The sequence below is a fragment of the Chroicocephalus ridibundus genome, chromosome 2 (genome assembly GCF_963924245.1).
Source record: "Chroicocephalus ridibundus chromosome 2, bChrRid1.1, whole genome shotgun sequence".
Lineage (NCBI taxonomy): Eukaryota > Metazoa > Chordata > Aves > Charadriiformes > Laridae > Chroicocephalus > Chroicocephalus ridibundus.
This window is the reverse complement of record NC_086285.1, coordinates 83,286,308-83,303,476: the sequence shown is the minus strand read 5'-3', so window position 1 is coordinate 83,303,476 and position 17,169 is coordinate 83,286,308. Positions and strand designations below refer to the sequence as shown.

General features: G+C 37.8%; 1 protein-coding gene across 2 annotated transcripts in view; it reads right to left on the bottom strand.

Annotated features, from left to right (window-relative positions):
* Positions 1-218: 218 nt before the first annotated feature.
* CDH9 (cadherin 9) overlaps positions 219-17,169 on the bottom strand; it is a 99,873-nt gene continuing 82,922 nt past the window's right edge. For both annotated transcript variants that reach the window (XM_063326093.1, XM_063326094.1), the window contains exons 8-12: positions 15,487-15,623; positions 13,973-14,094; positions 4,771-4,888; positions 4,424-4,675; positions 219-1,153 (exon numbers count right to left, since the gene is read on the bottom strand). In XM_063326093.1, coding sequence (XP_063182163.1) covers positions 666-1,153; positions 4,424-4,675; positions 4,771-4,888; positions 13,973-14,094; positions 15,487-15,623 — 1,117 coding nt within the window. In that variant the 3' untranslated portion in view covers positions 219-665. The remainder of the gene's footprint in view (positions 1,154-4,423; positions 4,676-4,770; positions 4,889-13,972; positions 14,095-15,486; positions 15,624-17,169) is intronic.

Here is a 17,169-nt window from a genome sequence, read left to right as displayed (position 1 = left end):
TGCGTTACATAGCACTCTCTCCATATTGTTCTTGCACAGTACATTTCAGCCACTAATCCAATATAAGAAGATGCATTCAAAAATCAAGTATTGCACAATACGCAGTTCTCTTTGTTCAGAAAGATTGGACAGTTTCTTATGATTAACAAAGTACATGAGTAAGTAGTGTTTTTATAAATACTAATTTATTTAATAAAAATACAAAAATATAAATATACATATATAAAAATATCATGATGAGTCAACACACAGACATTCTTTAACTCAAGAAGTATGACAGTAATATTAATCTTTTTTAAAGTATATTTTTGAGATTATGTTACAATGCAGGTGCACGCTGTCCCAGCTAGTAGGAAAGGTGATGCAAAGCAATTAAAAAAATTAAGTTTCCATCTGATTAGTAAAGGCACAAAAAGCCTTTTATTGTCTTTTCATTGTCAATTAAAACCTTTCATCAGAGGTTTCTAGGCAGAGAGGGTGAATTATAGATTTTTTAAAATCTAAATCATTCATATTCATTCACGTTGACTTATTGATTAAGCAAACCCTTACTAAGACAACACCTATTTTTTGTAATTTTTTTATTCCCAAGAGAGAGTAGGCCACTTTATCTAGTAACATAGACATGAATTCCACTAACACTGACCAGGTCACAGATTACTGTCTCAGTCTCGATCACTGTCCTCTCCACCGTACATATCTGCCAGTTTTTTAAATCGAGGTCCCCAGTCACTGAGGTAATCGTAGTCTTGGTTGCCCTCCGTGGTAAGTGATTCCAGGGAGCTGAGTGAATTTGCTATGGAATCATTTCCTTCGTAGGCATATGTTGCTAATGAATCATAGGGAGGGGCAGCTGGGTCTGAATCATTTTCCTTTAACCTTCTATGGATAAAATCTTGGACATCAATGTTTTCCCAAAGAGGTGCAGTCTGTCTTATCTGAAATATAGTTTCTGGGATAACATCTCTTCTCATCTTACTTTCCTCCCTCGCTTCTGGATTTCTCAGCGCACCAATGTCAAAAGCCTGTGTGTCTTCTTCCCCACCTCCTTCATCGTTGTAGGTCACAATGTTGTCCCGAACATCATCTTTTGAGATGATCAAGGGTTCTTTCTTCCTCTGTCTCTTGAGAGCCGTAAACAAGACAACTAATACTGAAAGGAAACAAAAGGTAGATGAAGAAACGGGTAGTTAGAAGTTAAATAAATAAGCAAATATTTTGCATTATCTGTTGGACTGGAAAAGTTTTAAGGCTGAGATGGGATTTTTAGTAGGAAAATGGTGATAAAAGCTACGCCCAAGTTGAAGCTAATAAGGAAAAATATTAATGATTGTACAGCAGTCAAAAACTTATGCTTTTTTAAACCTATGGGAGAAACTATTGAAATATTATATATTTGAAATAGATATACAATTAAGCTGAAGTCGAGAAGCAGACAATGTCTTACAATATATCATCCTACTAGGGTATGACTTTGATTTTAGTTTTGTGAAGTACCGCCTTCCTGGCAGTCTCTAAGGGTCATTTTATCAAATGTAGTTCAATCTCCTTGGCAAAAGTAATTCACACTCTTGAAAGCTAGTGATTTAGGTATTCCTAAGTGCCTAATTCACTTTTGAAAATGGGATCTACAGGGCTTTCTGAAAATAAGAACTGAAGACCTTCAGCTATCAATATTATTGACAAAACTATTTTTGGCTTCAATGACTGCAAAAATTGAAATCCAAACTTTGCTATTAAATGTTTCTTCTTAAAAACATGATCCCCCTAGTTTAAGAAATGTTAGTTGAACAACCATTCCTTTTGGAGAGGTAAGGATTGACACCAAAATGAATCTCTAAAGAGGGAAATGAAAAACTGAAGTTAAGGTTTGTACATACATTCTGATGCCTAAATGTTATTGATTTCAGTAGGAATTCAATGCTTAAATGCATTTAAAAATCTGACCCTAGCTCCACTAGCTGGAGTTAATAGAGGAGGCCAGCGAGATCATCTGTCAATGAGACATAACAGTGTTTACCAAACCACACATTACAGCAATTCTGAGCATGTTTGTTGAGTCTTAGGAGCAAAGTTTTTACTCTAAATGACTTGAGTACTGGTGAATAAAAGGGAAGATAGGACATGCTGTGGGTAGAGAGAGGGAACAGAGATCTTCCACATGCCGGGGTACAATGCTGTGAATGTAAAAGCTGTTCTGTTTTGTTTGTGGGTTTAGTATCTGTACAGTAGCCATTCTTTTCAAGTTTTCTGAATGCTAGACAAATAATAATCCACTTAGATAAGTTTAAGAACTTCATATACAAGAGTAGGGCAGATCACTAAAAGATTATTTTGAAGAAGTATCTTTCACACCTGTGTACTTAATATGTCCCTCATATTTTGGGCATGATGACACCAGTTTACTATCCTAACACACTTCATAGAATCACAGAATCATAGAATGGTTCGGGTTAGAATGGACCTTAAAGATCATCTGGTTCCAACCCCCCTGCCATGGGCAGGGACATCTCCCACTAGACGAGGTTGCTCAAAGCCCCATCCAGCCTGGCTTTGAACACTTCCAGGGATGGGGCATCCACAGCTTCTCTGGGCAACCTGTTCCAGTGCCTCACCACCGTCACAGTAAAGAATTTCTTCCTGATATCTAATGTAAATCTACCCTCTTTCAGTTTAAAACCGTTACCCCTCGTCCTATCATTACACTCCCTGATAAAAGAGTCCCTCCCCGTCTTTCCTGTAGGCCCCCTTCAGGTACTGGAAGGCTGCTATAAGGTCTCCCCAGAGCCTTCTCTTCTCCAGGCTGAACAACCCCAACTCTCTCAGCCTGTTCTCATGGCAGAGGTGCTCCAGCTCTTGTTGAACAATTAAATAAGGTGCCAAGAACCACAGAAGCTGTAGGCTAACAATTCTGTTCAGATGCCCTTCAGCCTTATGCTACTCTGGCTTCAGCTATGTCTGTAGTGCTAAGCAGAGCAGGGTCTCTGCCCCTGGGGCCAAGAGACACAATGTGGTCACACTTGTTTTACACAGCACTGGTCCCTGAGCCTGTTCTGAGTCTCATGTGCTATCACTGTGTTCCTAAGGCACATTTTGATTTTTGTTTTAAGTCCAATGTTTCTGTACTAAAGCGTTGCAGCCAGTTGGAGTGATGTTTTCATAGTGAGCAAGTAAGAGTATGTGTTTCATGGTACACATTTCATGCTCTGTGTTGGGGCATGAAGGGTGTCTTTGATGGCACAGAGCTTGTTGACATGGTGTTAAGAACTATGCAAGGTGGAGAGCCAGATCTGGCAGAGTTTGAACCATAATTATCTGCTTAAAGTGGTGCCCTGCAAGTTCTGCTGCTCAGATTATGCCTGGGCAATGTCCTGGGGAATCCAAGGTGGCTCATGCTGAAACCAGGCCAGTAGCGATGCTTGAAACTAAGCAGCATGGACAATCAGTTTGTCAGAGCTCAAGTACCCTCTATGCCCGACAATACAAATATAGTTCCTACATATTACTCCTCTGCTAACAAACTCTGTGGCCTTCTGACTATTTACTGGAGGTAGCTTGAATCCAGTCTAAAAATGAAAAAAGTGATCTCCTTAGAATTACATAAATTGACACCTGTAAGCTTGTCACTGCTCCCTTGGCAAGCTGAGTTTGCTAAGACAGGTAGAAAAGGAAAAAGGTTTTCCACGGAGTATGACTGGAAAGTAGAGATGATGGCACTTTTAAGGAGGCACTTCTCTGGTAAGCAAAACAGCTTTTCTGATTTTAACACCAGGTTGTGAGCTAGCATTTATTCTAGTTTCTTCATATATCACCTCATCTTTCTAATGCTTCTGCTCTCCAACCACCCTTTTAACTTCTGTGCTCGCACCTTGTTTAATCAGCTGCTCTCACTACCACTTGCAAGCAATTGAACATTTCTATTCTGTGCTTTTGAGATAAATATTTCCTGAGTATAAAAATTACAAATCATTCATGATTTAATAGCTAGTATAATTGATAATTTTTTAATCACTGAGAAACTTATCACTCAGCTTCAGGAGTATGATTTTAGAGTCCTGGATCTAAATGAAGAACTGTTTGTAACATAAAACCTTACTTAAATGAGCATGGTATCTACAACTGAACCTAGATTTTCAAATTTATTTCATCTAAATAACATTGATAGTCTCATTCTTTTTGCACGTTCTTCTGAATGGTAATGATGACAAACAGCCCATAGTAGCTCCCTCTCCCACTGTCCTAGCTCCTTTTCCATCTTAGAAAACAGTTGGTAGAAAAAAAAAAAACAAAAAAAAAGACAACCTCATTAGGTATGAAATATCATTCTGTAGGGTCATGTGAATACAGGGTTGAAGAATATTAGGGGTCTTGAAGAGATCAGACCTTTGCCTAGGCAATTAAACGTCTCATCACAGGTACTTGCCTAGCAGGATAATGATGCAGAGGAGAATGGCAACCAGCGCCCCGGTGCTGAGGCCAGCAGGGAGGAGCAAAGCCTCCGCGTTGCAGGACTGCATGTTCCCCCGGCTGTCGCAGGCACACACTCGAATGGTCAGCGTGCCAGTGCTGCTCTGGATTGGGTAGTCATTGTCAAATATTATGATTGGCAGGAGATAGGTACTCATCTTACTACGGCTGTATCCATTTCTTCTTGTCATGATTCCTGCTGTGTTATCTAGAATGGAAAAGCAGAAAAAATAAATGTTTCTGGATGACTTTTTATGTGATATTGGGTCTGGGGTGAGGGGCATTGTCCTGGTCAGCAGTTACCTTTGTTGTCTACAATGGAGAAGTTTGGATGAAGAGCAAATTCTGGCACCAACTCAAAGAAAAATTTGTGTCCTCGAGGAGGCTCATCTTTGTCAACTGCACTCACAGTCTGTATCAGCTATAAAGAAAACAGCATTTCATGCCATTTTAGAAATCTTGTGTTTGAAATAAGGTCTCTGCTTTTCAGATCCAGTAAAAATCCAGTGAATCTCTATCTAAAGACACAAACTGATGTCCCAAGCCAAATGTTCCCCACATAAACAGAGGAGAGGTTACAGTAAGGAAATTGTTGGGTTTTTTTTTTTATTTTTTAAACACATAACAGAGGATAAAAAAGGGGCCAGTCCTCACTGCAAGACAGCCGTGTGCTTTGATTTGTACGCAGTATCTTGCAGTGATACAGAAACAATTGCCCTTCTGAATAAGCCATAAACCTCCTGTGGCCTCATGTAGCAATGACACAGAGTAGTGTGTAAACCAGTTGTTAAGTGGGTCTAATTCCCAGTTCACCTCATCTGCTCCTGGCAATAAATTGGAGTACTGCACTGGCAGGATTCTCGCTTCTCCTGAGGTAATAAAAAGAGATGCTTTACTCCCTCCTAAATCTAAACCTCTGGCTGTGGAGCTTTATAGCTGCCCTAACAAGGCCACCCAAGCCCAGCTGGGAAGGAGTGGTAATAGTGCCAGCGTAGGGTCAGAGTAGAATGGACTAAAAAGGAGGCTTCAGCAGTACCTCTGGATTGCACAGGCTTTCCTGTTGCATCAAAAGATGTGCCAATATCTGTACTCATGTGTATGTAGACACACATATACACTAGCAATTTGACTCTTTTTCTATCTATCTGTTGCTAGACTGATATATAGACGGTAAGGAAAACAGCTGCAGAACTGAGGAAGGAAAAGCTACCTGGGAATAACTGTGGTTTGTGAAATGACTTGCAGCAGTGAACACCATGCCAGGTTGCGTGAGTCGTAGTAACTCTCCAGCGGGCAGTATGAATGACCGCTATGTCCTTTGCACTCCCTAGTGAGTATTGCTCTGGAGCAGGACCCATACTCCACCTTGGCTTGCAAGGACGTGTTCGAGCTCAATCACAAGATGACAAAGCTTGGTGGCATGAGAATGGGAGTAAGCTTCAACTGAGGATTCTGCAACTCAGTACAGGCGAGTTCCTACGGCACCTAAACTTAAAGGCAGAAATAGCTCAGCAGTCAGACTTGTTTCTTTCAAAGCCATGAGGGAGCCAATGCCTGTCTTGAGGTTTTCAAGTGTTTCTAGTGTGTAGGGTGTCCTGAAATCCCACAGACATCAAAGCCACTTGTTATCAAAGACTTACTTCGCAGCTTGTTTTTCTGATATTTCCAGTGAAAGTACAGCATGACTTCTTCAAGAAATACAGTAATTGAGAAGTAACACTGATACGATTTTTAAGCTTTGCAGCAATCAAGAGAGGAATGGCTTTTTCTTATGTACTTTATCTGAACATCGGCTTGAGTGCGACTTGAGGATACAATTAAATTTTGGAGGGTATTTAGCATCTCTCAGGATGCAACACTGTATTAGACAAAAATAATTATAGGGCTACCAAAAATACTGAATTGCTTTTCTTACTGTATCATTCAGAAACCTGCTGCTGCTAGTGCTTTACTGCACAATGAATATTTGGCCCACCTTTTCTAGTTAATTTTGGGATACTTTTATTACAGCTAATAATATTAAGTTATTTAAAAAAAAAGAAAACCCAAAACAGTAGAGAAGGTCTGGGTCTGGCTCATTCCTAGCAGCTCCTTCTGAAACAAGCAAAAGCTTTTTTTTTTATCATTTTCTTTATATTTTTAAGGCATTGAGGAATTTGAAAGGTAATTTGTGAGCATTCGCCTTGTACAAGAGGACATGACTATGCTGAAGGCAGGATTATACAGTTTTTCTAAGTGTGATTAGAATAATAATTACGTTTTAAGGTCTCTTCACTTTTAAAGCATTTGCTGATCATGGCTCTTTAGCTTTTTTTTTTTTTTAAAAAATATTAGCTGTTTCCCAAGATTAGCCTAAACCCTGCTTATGGCAAAGTAGGCTGTTCAGTATGTTGCTGAGTCTCTGATTATGACAGCATTTTCCCAATGTTCCACTGCTTTTCTCTTTGCCATAATCTGCCTCTGGGAGTGACAATACAGAAAGCAAGTCCAGGATGGTCCTTAATTTCAGTTTTTCATTGTTTAATGCAAAAATTTAATATTGCTACCAAAAATAACTCCTCTGATAGGACTAAAATACCAAATTGAAATGAAAAAAATTTCCTCTCACATTTTCACAAGTTTGAAAAGAGAGAAAAAGCATAAAAGTACCAAAGGGGAGAGAATTAGAATAAGTGATAATATTTGTGCACTTACTTGCTGAAAAACTCAAGAAAATATCCTGATATAATAGCTACCAGAAATTGCAGTTGAGTATCTTGGGGCTTTTTGAGATGTAATCAGTGGGATATTTGTAGGATCTGGATTTGATTCCCTTCATGTGCAAATCACATGGAAGAGGACAATTGTGCCAGGCATAGAGGAACCTAATTACATTGAAAACTTATTGTTGAGGGTAAGGCTGAAGAAGAAAAATAAGAAAACCAACTTATTACCTGCTCTAACTATTGGCTGCATAAATTGAGAACCAGCTGTTCTTCCACCAGGAAAGATGGGAGAATAAAAGAACAATGAGAAAGGATGATTGCAGGTGAATTTTTCTAAATGGTGAATAGGTGAAAGGAAATTAGAAATGTTATCTAATTAAGGGTGGGGTGTTTTTCAGTTATACAGCTGTAAATAAAAGAGAATGATGTTAAGGATAATCACTGCAGTAATGAAAGAGATGTGGCTATTTTTATTTTTAGTATCACAGTTATATGAAGAAATTTAGTACTGTTTCGTATTTCATGTTTTGTAATTTCATGTTGGAAATGTATTCTTCTGGTTTGAAGCAGTTATGGACATTGAGTTATGATCACTCTTCACCAGGAGTTCAGAGAAAGATCTCTGACACTGTAAGATTTAGGAGGGAAGAGTTATTTCAGAAAAATGACTTTTACTCAAATATGTTTCAAGCATATCAGGCTTAGAGAAGATAAAAAGCATTCCCATTTTTTTCTTTCTTCCATAGTTTCCTATGTCAATGAACACAATTTGGAAAATACAGCGTTATTGTCATTATTTTGAGAGTTGTGTGTGCACGTGCATGTGCACTTTTGTACATTTAAAGAAACAGTCTCATACACTTGGGTGGATCCTGTTGAGTAAATTCAAGTTTTTAGGGGCTTCTTGTCTTTGAGGGTACTGAAAATTTAAATTTAGGCATTGACATAATTTTTTGTCTTTGCACTCAGTAAAAGTGGTTGTAGCAGCTTGACAATGTATGATGAGTTGTGAATGAGAAAATATTCCCACTGGAAAAATTTCTTGAAGAATTTCTTTCATAATGAAGCCAGAGATTCTGTTAAAGAGTTTTGAACTATTTCCCATTGGCGTCATTTTTTCAAATGGGGAAATGGCGTGATTATAATACTGTTTTGTGGTGTTTTGGTTTTTTTTCCTCCTGGATACTGTGTTTTTAAGGCCATGACTTACCCTGCAGTCAAAATTGTGATCGTAGTTTATGTTCAGGCTACTTTATGGCTATTCACACTCATCTCTGAAAAAGTGATTAGGGATGAATAGACTGCCTAGTAATCTCTGGTACATCCCTAGACGTAGCCTGATCTCCAATTTTCTCCAAGCTGCTTTAAAGAGTAAAATCTAGGTGGGGGCATTCTTAAACAACAAAGGTCACTGTGCACTTCAGAGCATGCCCTTACTGTTCCTCAGGTTGCATTTGTGGACACAGAGAGCTGCACAAGGAGGAGACTTGGGTCGTGGGCTCAGCCTTGCGATTGCCTCTAAAAGGCATATAGGAACCGTTAAAGCAAACATTAAGCTGGCACTGCTTTTCAGCCTGTGATGGCTTGGCATGATATGCAGATAAACCTTAGCTGCACATGGGCTCCAGGATACACCTTTTAAAAATGCAGCAACATGCATCAGACATATTGAACAGGATGAGGTCTATGGGTGGACAAATGCAATATGTTTTCAGGTTAAAAATTTCTACTAATAAAACAAAATTTGAGACAAGTAGAATGTCTGCAATGTAATCTGCTGCTGCTTCTTTACAAAAAAGCAGCGTATCCATGGTTGCTATCATATTTTTAAACCTTTTTTTCCAAATTGCTTCTTTTAATATTCACTATAAATAAGACAGTGAAAAATAATGTCTCTTTCACAGGTATTTAAAGATGGTCTGCTGTTGTAGACAGTGCCTTTCTGAAGTTTTATAAGAATGTAATTGTCATATAGTATGAAAATTGTACTTCTAGTCTCAGAGAAGTAAGACCACTGGAGACAGCTATTGTTAAGCTAGAGATACGGTAACAGCTGCTGAATTTTGTTGTTTCTTGCATGCAATTATAGATATGCACAGGAGCAGACCTTCAATCCACTTGAATCATTTGCGCTTTCATTCTTGTTATATTATGCTCTTAGTTAAACCTGGATATGGTACAACAGAGAAATTTCTCAAACATCATTTATCTACTTTCAGCTGCTTCTGAGATAAGACTTAAAAAATATCACTAGGCACTTGAGAAAGGAATATTTGGGACATTTTGCTGTTTGTTTTTGTCTGACACTTTTTTCAGAAGTGGTATAAGAGAGAACAGAACAAATCATGGATCTTGGAGCACTGGCTTTGTCAGTCTTGAAATTTATTAAATTTGTTTTGTGCTGCAAATATTTCTCAAGGAATCTGGAAAAGTCTCACCACTTTGTCTGCAATAAACTGTGAGAAAAAGCATTTGATCTGGTAGGGCCAATCATTAACTAATCTTGAATGTACTAATGACAGCACAGTGTAAGTAGGTGGGATGAAGATTTTGTAGAAGGTTTCGAAGTGGCTACGTTCCTCTAGAAATAATAGAGTTCAAGTGTCCCCGCATAGAAGTGTGTCAAAATCAATAAAACTGTCAGTGGATGCCCATCTTGTCATTTTGTGGCTTGAGTGATCACACGTGTTCAGACACAATTATAGCCTATACATCTGTGTGGTGGTAGATGCAGAAAGCAGCCTCCATCACATGCGTGTAAGCTTGAATAGACCTTTGATCTTGACGTGTTATGTCTTAAGAAAAGTTCTAAAATGCCTGCCACTTAACAAAGCTTCATGTCTGGTAATGCAAAACAGTTTGATTTTCAAGTCTTGGCTCTGTTCCACAAATGTGTTGGCAGTTTTAAAGCAGGACTGAATGCTTATCAGAAGTTGCAAAATTATCCCTTGAACTCCAATTCTTACTTCAAAAGAGAGAGACAGACTGTTAGCGCAGGTCTCTCACTAAATCAAGCCAATAGGTGTCTACCTAGAGAAGTCAACTACAACGTGTAAGCAATTTGTGAGTGATAGTAAGCAGTGGCAACATGAAAAATGTGATCTTGGTCTGCTCCATCTAAAAAGGCGGGGGGGGGGAGGGTATGGAGACTAATGAAAAGAAAAATCTACCATCTTTCTGGGAGAGGAAACAAACTGTTTCTCTGTTCTGATGTTTGAGAGCCCCTGAATGGCAGGAAAGAATATAGCATCAGTGCCAAAAAGCCACGCAGGTTATTTTCTTAAATATTATTATTGATAGGTGTTGAAATTAGGTGTTGAAATTAGCTGAATTGTTACTAGCAAATTGTTCAGTTAAATCAGTCTCCTTTTCAAGTAAATCTTCATGGTTTCCATGGAGAGGACTCATCCTCTAATCCATCTAAAAAGACCCAATTAATTCCTGTGACAAGGGCATGAGAGAACTTGTACCAGAGCCTTGCCCACAACAGTCCCTGGGGCTCTCGCATGCCATCAAAGGATTAGGGATTTCTAAATTGTGTGAGAGGAAGGCCGCGTCATAATTTTCTTTAGCCTGTGTATTAGCCAGTGGAACAGAACTTGCACGGTGACAAATCTGTTCCAGCCTAATGAACGTAGTTGTTTATGCACCTCTAGTGATAATGTTTCTCCCCCATTATACCATTGTTATTTGGAGGCAGGAGAGGAGGAGAGGCTCTATAGGATTTTCTTTCCTCTGAGCCTCCTATGGCTATCTGAAAAACACAGTGAATGCAGCCTCTAATGTCTGCTCATGTTGAGAATGAGTAACGTCACCTGGCAGCCGAGAGCAATATTTGATCATTCTGACTGCTTCCTGATGCACCTGAGATTTAGAGAGTGGTGTGATTAATAGCTGGGCCTGATTTTAAAAAAAAATATTTAAAAATTAACTAAATGTATTTATCTTCTCAGTCTGGCTGTCCTTCTATGGGCACCAGGTGTAGAAGTACTGCTGTGATGTATCAAGAAGCAATAATGACTCTAATAAGACAGCTGCTTTAGGTGGTCTCTAAAATAAGGTGGAGTAGTACTAAATGAACACAACATGATTCTGTATCTTTATTGTATCATAACAGGACTGCTAAACACCAGCAGTTCTGGAAATACAAGTAATATCTGGAATTTAGCATCCTTGGCTAAAATATTCAAGTTTGTATCTCTATCTTCATTGTTATTTTTAGGCACCAAAATAAAAGTATTCTCAGGTACTGAAGGTAATCTAAGCCTTCTAATAAGCTATGCTAAGAAATACTAAGTCAACTATGTGTAAATGTCCAGATATGAACTCAGATGCCTATCTTGAGGAACTCAGTTGTTAACAAACAGAATAACAGTCTGGTTCTCTCATTCTTCTGCAGCTACACACTCAGTGCAGACTGTCTTTCTAGTGTTTTTGTGGATTTTTTTCTAATTAGGGAAAATAATTCCTGGAATTACGTCGGTACGCTAGGTGTAAGGGAGGTCTGAATAACAATATGCCTATCGAACGGACCTTTGTCATCTCTGTTGTTAGAAAAGAACAGAATTTATCAGAAACGTAAATGAAATTTTATACATTAATGGATATTTCATCAAGTATGCTAGACTAGATGGAAATTAGTTTAAGGAAACTGACAAGCAGTGTGCTTAGATTGAACTTGGTTCAAATATATGACAAAACTTGTGTTTGCTGGTTGATAAATTTGCACAAGATTAATTTAAATGAAATCTTAATTTGTGAGCTTGGAACCTTTCTTTGTATTATGCAATTAAAGTACATTAATCACTTTGCTATCAGTTATTATACTGAGATTTTAAGGTTTATTTGTCTCAATTTCATCTTGTGCAAAGAGATTTTGTTGCACAGACAGAATTTAGGTCATGTGCCAGCTGTTTGAAATTAATGGCTAGAATTATCTGAACGTATTCCACCTGGAAACACAGCTTACAAAAAAACTTACTTAAAACAAAACCATGAGGGTACAATAACCAGAAGTTTAGGGATTTTTTTTGCTCATTCTATAAGGCTTGAACTGTATGTATGTGACAGTTTATGTCACTGGTTAAGACACAGTGTTCTGATCATAAACCTCAGTTGTTTTGAAAGGTGCTCCTTGTTCATTTTTCTGATATTATAATTCCTTCCACTGTTTTAATTTAATTCATTACTGTCTTTGATATGCATATTCCTCTATTTATGTCATTTGCATCAAAAATAGTAAGACTTTCTTGAAAAAGAATTAAAAAAATGGTCAAGTACGTCTTCAAAGCCAAGTGATTTCACTCAAAGTATCCTCTGTCTTTCTAACCCTCTTACTTAAATTCTAGTATTATGTGTAATGAATGAAAAATAAGTAGAACTGAGTGCAAACTCCAGCAACCCACTGTGTCCTCTTTTTCTCCAATTTTTAGTGTTGTTTTTTTTTTGTTTTTCTTTGTGTTTTTTGTTTGTTTCTTGTTTTTTTTTTTCATCTGTTAAACAATTCATAAAACATCATTTGAATTTCAGCTGGTAAATTGCATGTTCTTCCTGTGTCTGGAGTTCTGTAGGACCTGAAATTTGAGACTCATCTCAGGTACTGCTACTTTTAGTGCAGCCCCCGTGACTATGTTAAATGCAACACTGGGCAGCGACCAAGGTAAAACATGAGCATGCTTCCTGATGTGTATCGTATCCTGTAAAGACTTCGAGTGGTCACTGTGCTCTAAGGACAAACAAAACATCCTACATTCTGATCCTTTCCATATACTTTCCATGAAGTTATCCAGTTTTGGTTGGATGATGTCAGCATAAAACTAGCAAGACAAAAGGACAGACCTAAGCTCTCTGCTAGAGTGGGAACCCACTCAGATTTGTGCTAGCAAAAATAAGGATCTCAAGCTTTTTCTTCCACGCAAAAATGCATCAGTCTAGAGAAGAGGCTCATGCACGGACTTTAGGCCCATGCTTGAAGGACAATCTAGAGGTACCTAATCTGCTATTAAATCCAATTCTTTGGTAAATACTTTCAGAATGAAAAATCAGCAAAATATGTGTCTTTCTTCTCAGGATTTAAAACTGAAAGTCTGACTGGCATTAGCATGAATAGATGTCGGTTGTAGCGGCAGTAATATTAAAAGATTTCTGTAATGTCCTGCCTCTGATTTCCGTTGGTCTGCCTCTTTTCTCAGTTCCCAGTTATCACTTTATTTTCTCTACAAATCTTGTTATTGTCTTTTTAGATTATTACAGAATTGCTGAGATGATAGATGGTTTAGAAAGGGATATACATGAGCTTTGACCAAATTCAACTCAATTCCAAATCGAAGTTTAACTTACAATGGAAACAGTTGCATTATCTTTTATTTTTGTAAAAGTTAATTTTTCACGTCTCCTTTAATGAAGTATAATAAAAGATTTTGCTGCTTTGTGTACTTGAAGGTGTGGCTACATTAAGTAAGGCTTTGAAAAAAATCCAGAAAGAAATGGAATTATCAAACAGCATGAAGGGTTTGGTAGCATTATGTGTAACTACTTCTGAAAAATATTGTCTGATATTAGGAATGAAAAACCACCTTAAAGTACGATTTTGTATTATATGCTATGTTATTATGGCAAAATCCTGCATCTTCTATGTCCTCAAACCCTTTTTGAGCCAACTGGTAGTTTCTGTAGAAGGTAGGGAATGAAGAGGCTGGGTCAGTTTGCAGTTGTTCAAATTAAGATATGTTGAAATCTTCATGATGGTATTCCAGGATAGTTTCATTACAAGTTCTTCAGTAACATAAGTATTTGTTTACCTGTCCTGCTTTTGCGTTTTCACAAACAAATGTTTCATAGTATTTCGCAAATTCTGGTGCATGATCATTTATGTCTAAAATCCGAATGAAGACAGGTATCTGGCTAGTTTGTTTTGGATTATCTGAAACAAGAAAATTATTTATATTTCAATGCAAAGATTTACAGTCTATGTTTATGAAAAGATCTGGAATTATCTAATATATTTTTTTCCAATAGACATTAGAAATGTTCATTATCTTGATTATATTAAAACAATTGTATTTCATTTTCTACTGACATATATTCCATATGCATAAAAGCCCCATTAATATTTGGAACAAATTGTTCTATTATAGCATATATATTTTGAAATAATACAACTTATACTTAAAATGATTTGCATTAAAAACAGGTCACTGAGTTATTATTGACTTGTATTTCATACATCAGTGCAGTAAATGATTCATTGCAAAACTGTTTTCTGAGGTCGAGCTGACAAGAACATTTACTTCTTCGAATCAGTATAGTGTTTAAACAGTGTCAGTCAACACCACCACACACAAAAAACCCAAACCAACCCAAAGTTGTCCTTTCTTCCCAAAACGTAAAAGCCAAAACTAAAAAAGGAGATATGTAGATGTTATCATAAATTGGTCTTCACAAACTTGACCTCCAAGCTCAAGTTATCACTGCAGATGAATCTTGCAGAACATCTATTGAAAACTGAGACCATATTTGACCAAAAAACGAAAAAGCATTTATGAGGAAAAAGTATCAGTCTTTCTGAAAATGCAGGTACAAGTCATCTCTCCATAATACCTGACTCACAGACGGTTAAGCACATAGACTCCTGGGGAATTTATAGGGAAAATGAAGGAAGGGAAAAAAATTGTTCCCTAGAATCAGTGTCTCTGTTTCTGATGATGACTTTCCAGCTGATGACTGTCAGCTGGAAAGAAAAAGCAGGCAAGAGACACCCAGATCTAAAAGGTCCAACAGAATAGTAAAGAATCCAGGTGAATGACTTAGGGCCCGGGTTTGTTTCAGACACGGAGGGGAAAGAATTTCCCCTAATCTTGGCTTCGAATGAAGCCATTTCCTGAGACAGTTAAAGCAGTTGAGGTAAAGCGTAATTTCTTCCCCTGTTTACAGTGGTCGTTCTGACAATTTTTCTGTCATGAACATCTTTTTTTTCCAAAGATTTTCCCAAAGACTTAGCTTAGGATAAAGCCAGTGCATCACACCTGCACAAAATTATTTGCTGGGAATTCTGAGGGAACCGGTTAACTTGTCTAATGTACACTGCACAGGGTTTTGTTGAGCTTGAGAATTCCAAATTATCTTTTCAAATATGGGAAAAGATAATCCTAAAGTAGTAAATTGAACTTTTAGAAGTGCATTTAAAGATACTCTGTCTATTGATCATATCTGAATAAGGGCAAAAATAATGAAACAAGATAAATCATAGATACTGTAGAATTTCAGTCTTTTCTCAGTTCTAATGTTCTTCAGAGATAAATGATCTCCAACTTACTGATTTCAGTTGCTATGACAGTGATGTTGTGCCAGGGAGTTTCTTCCCGGTCAAGTGGCTTTGAGATGAATAAGGATCCATTTCCTGAATAGATGTTGAATATTCTGTCAAGGTCAGTGTGTCGATCCACAGAATATCTGTCAAGATACAGTATAACTGAGCATAACTATCTCCTGTTACATTCTCTAGTTTAGCTCACAGACACTTCTAAAACTTTTCTAATTTTAACTGTAGTTAATCAAGAATGTTTTCTTTACAATTAACCTAAGCTTTCATGTAGCTGCCTGAGGAGTGCAGTATGTTACAAACACTGAGAAATATTTTTTTAAGACTAGTGAGTGGGATGAAGAGCGAACTATTTATGTAAGCAGTTTGTTAGATTGATATTTGAAGTTACATTTTAACTTGTAAAATGAATGCTTGAATAACAACTAAAAGTGGATATTCTTAGATAATAATTTGCAAATTAATTGTTTATTGGAAAACTCAGTCATCAAAGGACAGATATTGCAGATACAATTAAGTATCAATTTACAAAAAGATATTTTTGAGATAGAATCATAGAATTGTTTAGGTTGGAAGGGACCTCAAAGGGACCATCAAAGACCCCCCTGCCATGGGCAGGGACACCTCCCACTAGACCAGGCTGCTCAAAGCCCCATCCAACCTGGCCTTGAACACTTCCAGGGATGGGGCATCCACAGCTTCCCTGGGCAACCTGTTCCAGCGTCTCGCCACCCTCACAGTGAAAAATTTCTTCCTGATATCCAATCCAAATCTACCCTCTTTCAGTTTAAAACCGTTACCCCTCGTCCTATCACTACATGTCCCTCTCCAGCTTTCTGGTAGTTGCCCTTCAGGTACTAGAAAGCTGCTATAATGTCTCCCCAGAGCCTTGTCTTCTCCAGGCTGAACAACCCCAACTCTCTTAGTCTGTCTTCATGGCAGAGGTGCTCCAGCTCTCTGATCATCTTCATGACCCTCCTCTGTACCCTCTCCAACAGGCCTGTGTCCTTCTTGTGTTGGGCGTCTAATTTTTATGTTCGTGTGGTTCTGACTGTGCAGAATGGCTTAAAATGTAAAATGGCTCAAAACCAAACTCCTATAAAGGCTCCAGTCAGTCTTAAGAACTCCTTACTTAAGAACTGTTTAGGGAAACAAGACGTATTTAACTGGAGGCGGCCACACAGTGGGCAGTGGGCCTTTGGTGAAGAGAGGAGAGATGTCACAAGGACCATCAAAATCACCAGAAAAAGCTTTGGATTAGTTGTTGTTTAAGATGAAAGTTCTTAAAATCTTATTTTATGACACTTGCTTTTGTTGTGTTCTTTCGCAGCAATGAAAAACTTGGTTTACAGGTGTTTTTTAATTAGTCCAGTGGTTACCAGTCACTATCAGGTTAAACTGAGATTTTATACATAGCATACTTAAAAATATTTTATTTTCTTTCTCCTCACACACCTCCTACCCCAAACCGTACTGCTGCAGGACATAACAGGCTTGTTCAAAAATGCAGAAAACAGATTTCCTAATCAGTTGTATGGTAAATACACAAATTTCAGTGCTGTGTTTGTCACTGCAGATAATAATAGCAGACAGCTAAGAATTACAGCAATTTCACAGCACTGAACTTTTACCTCTAATTGTTCTAACTTTCTCACAATCATTTCTTATTTAATATCA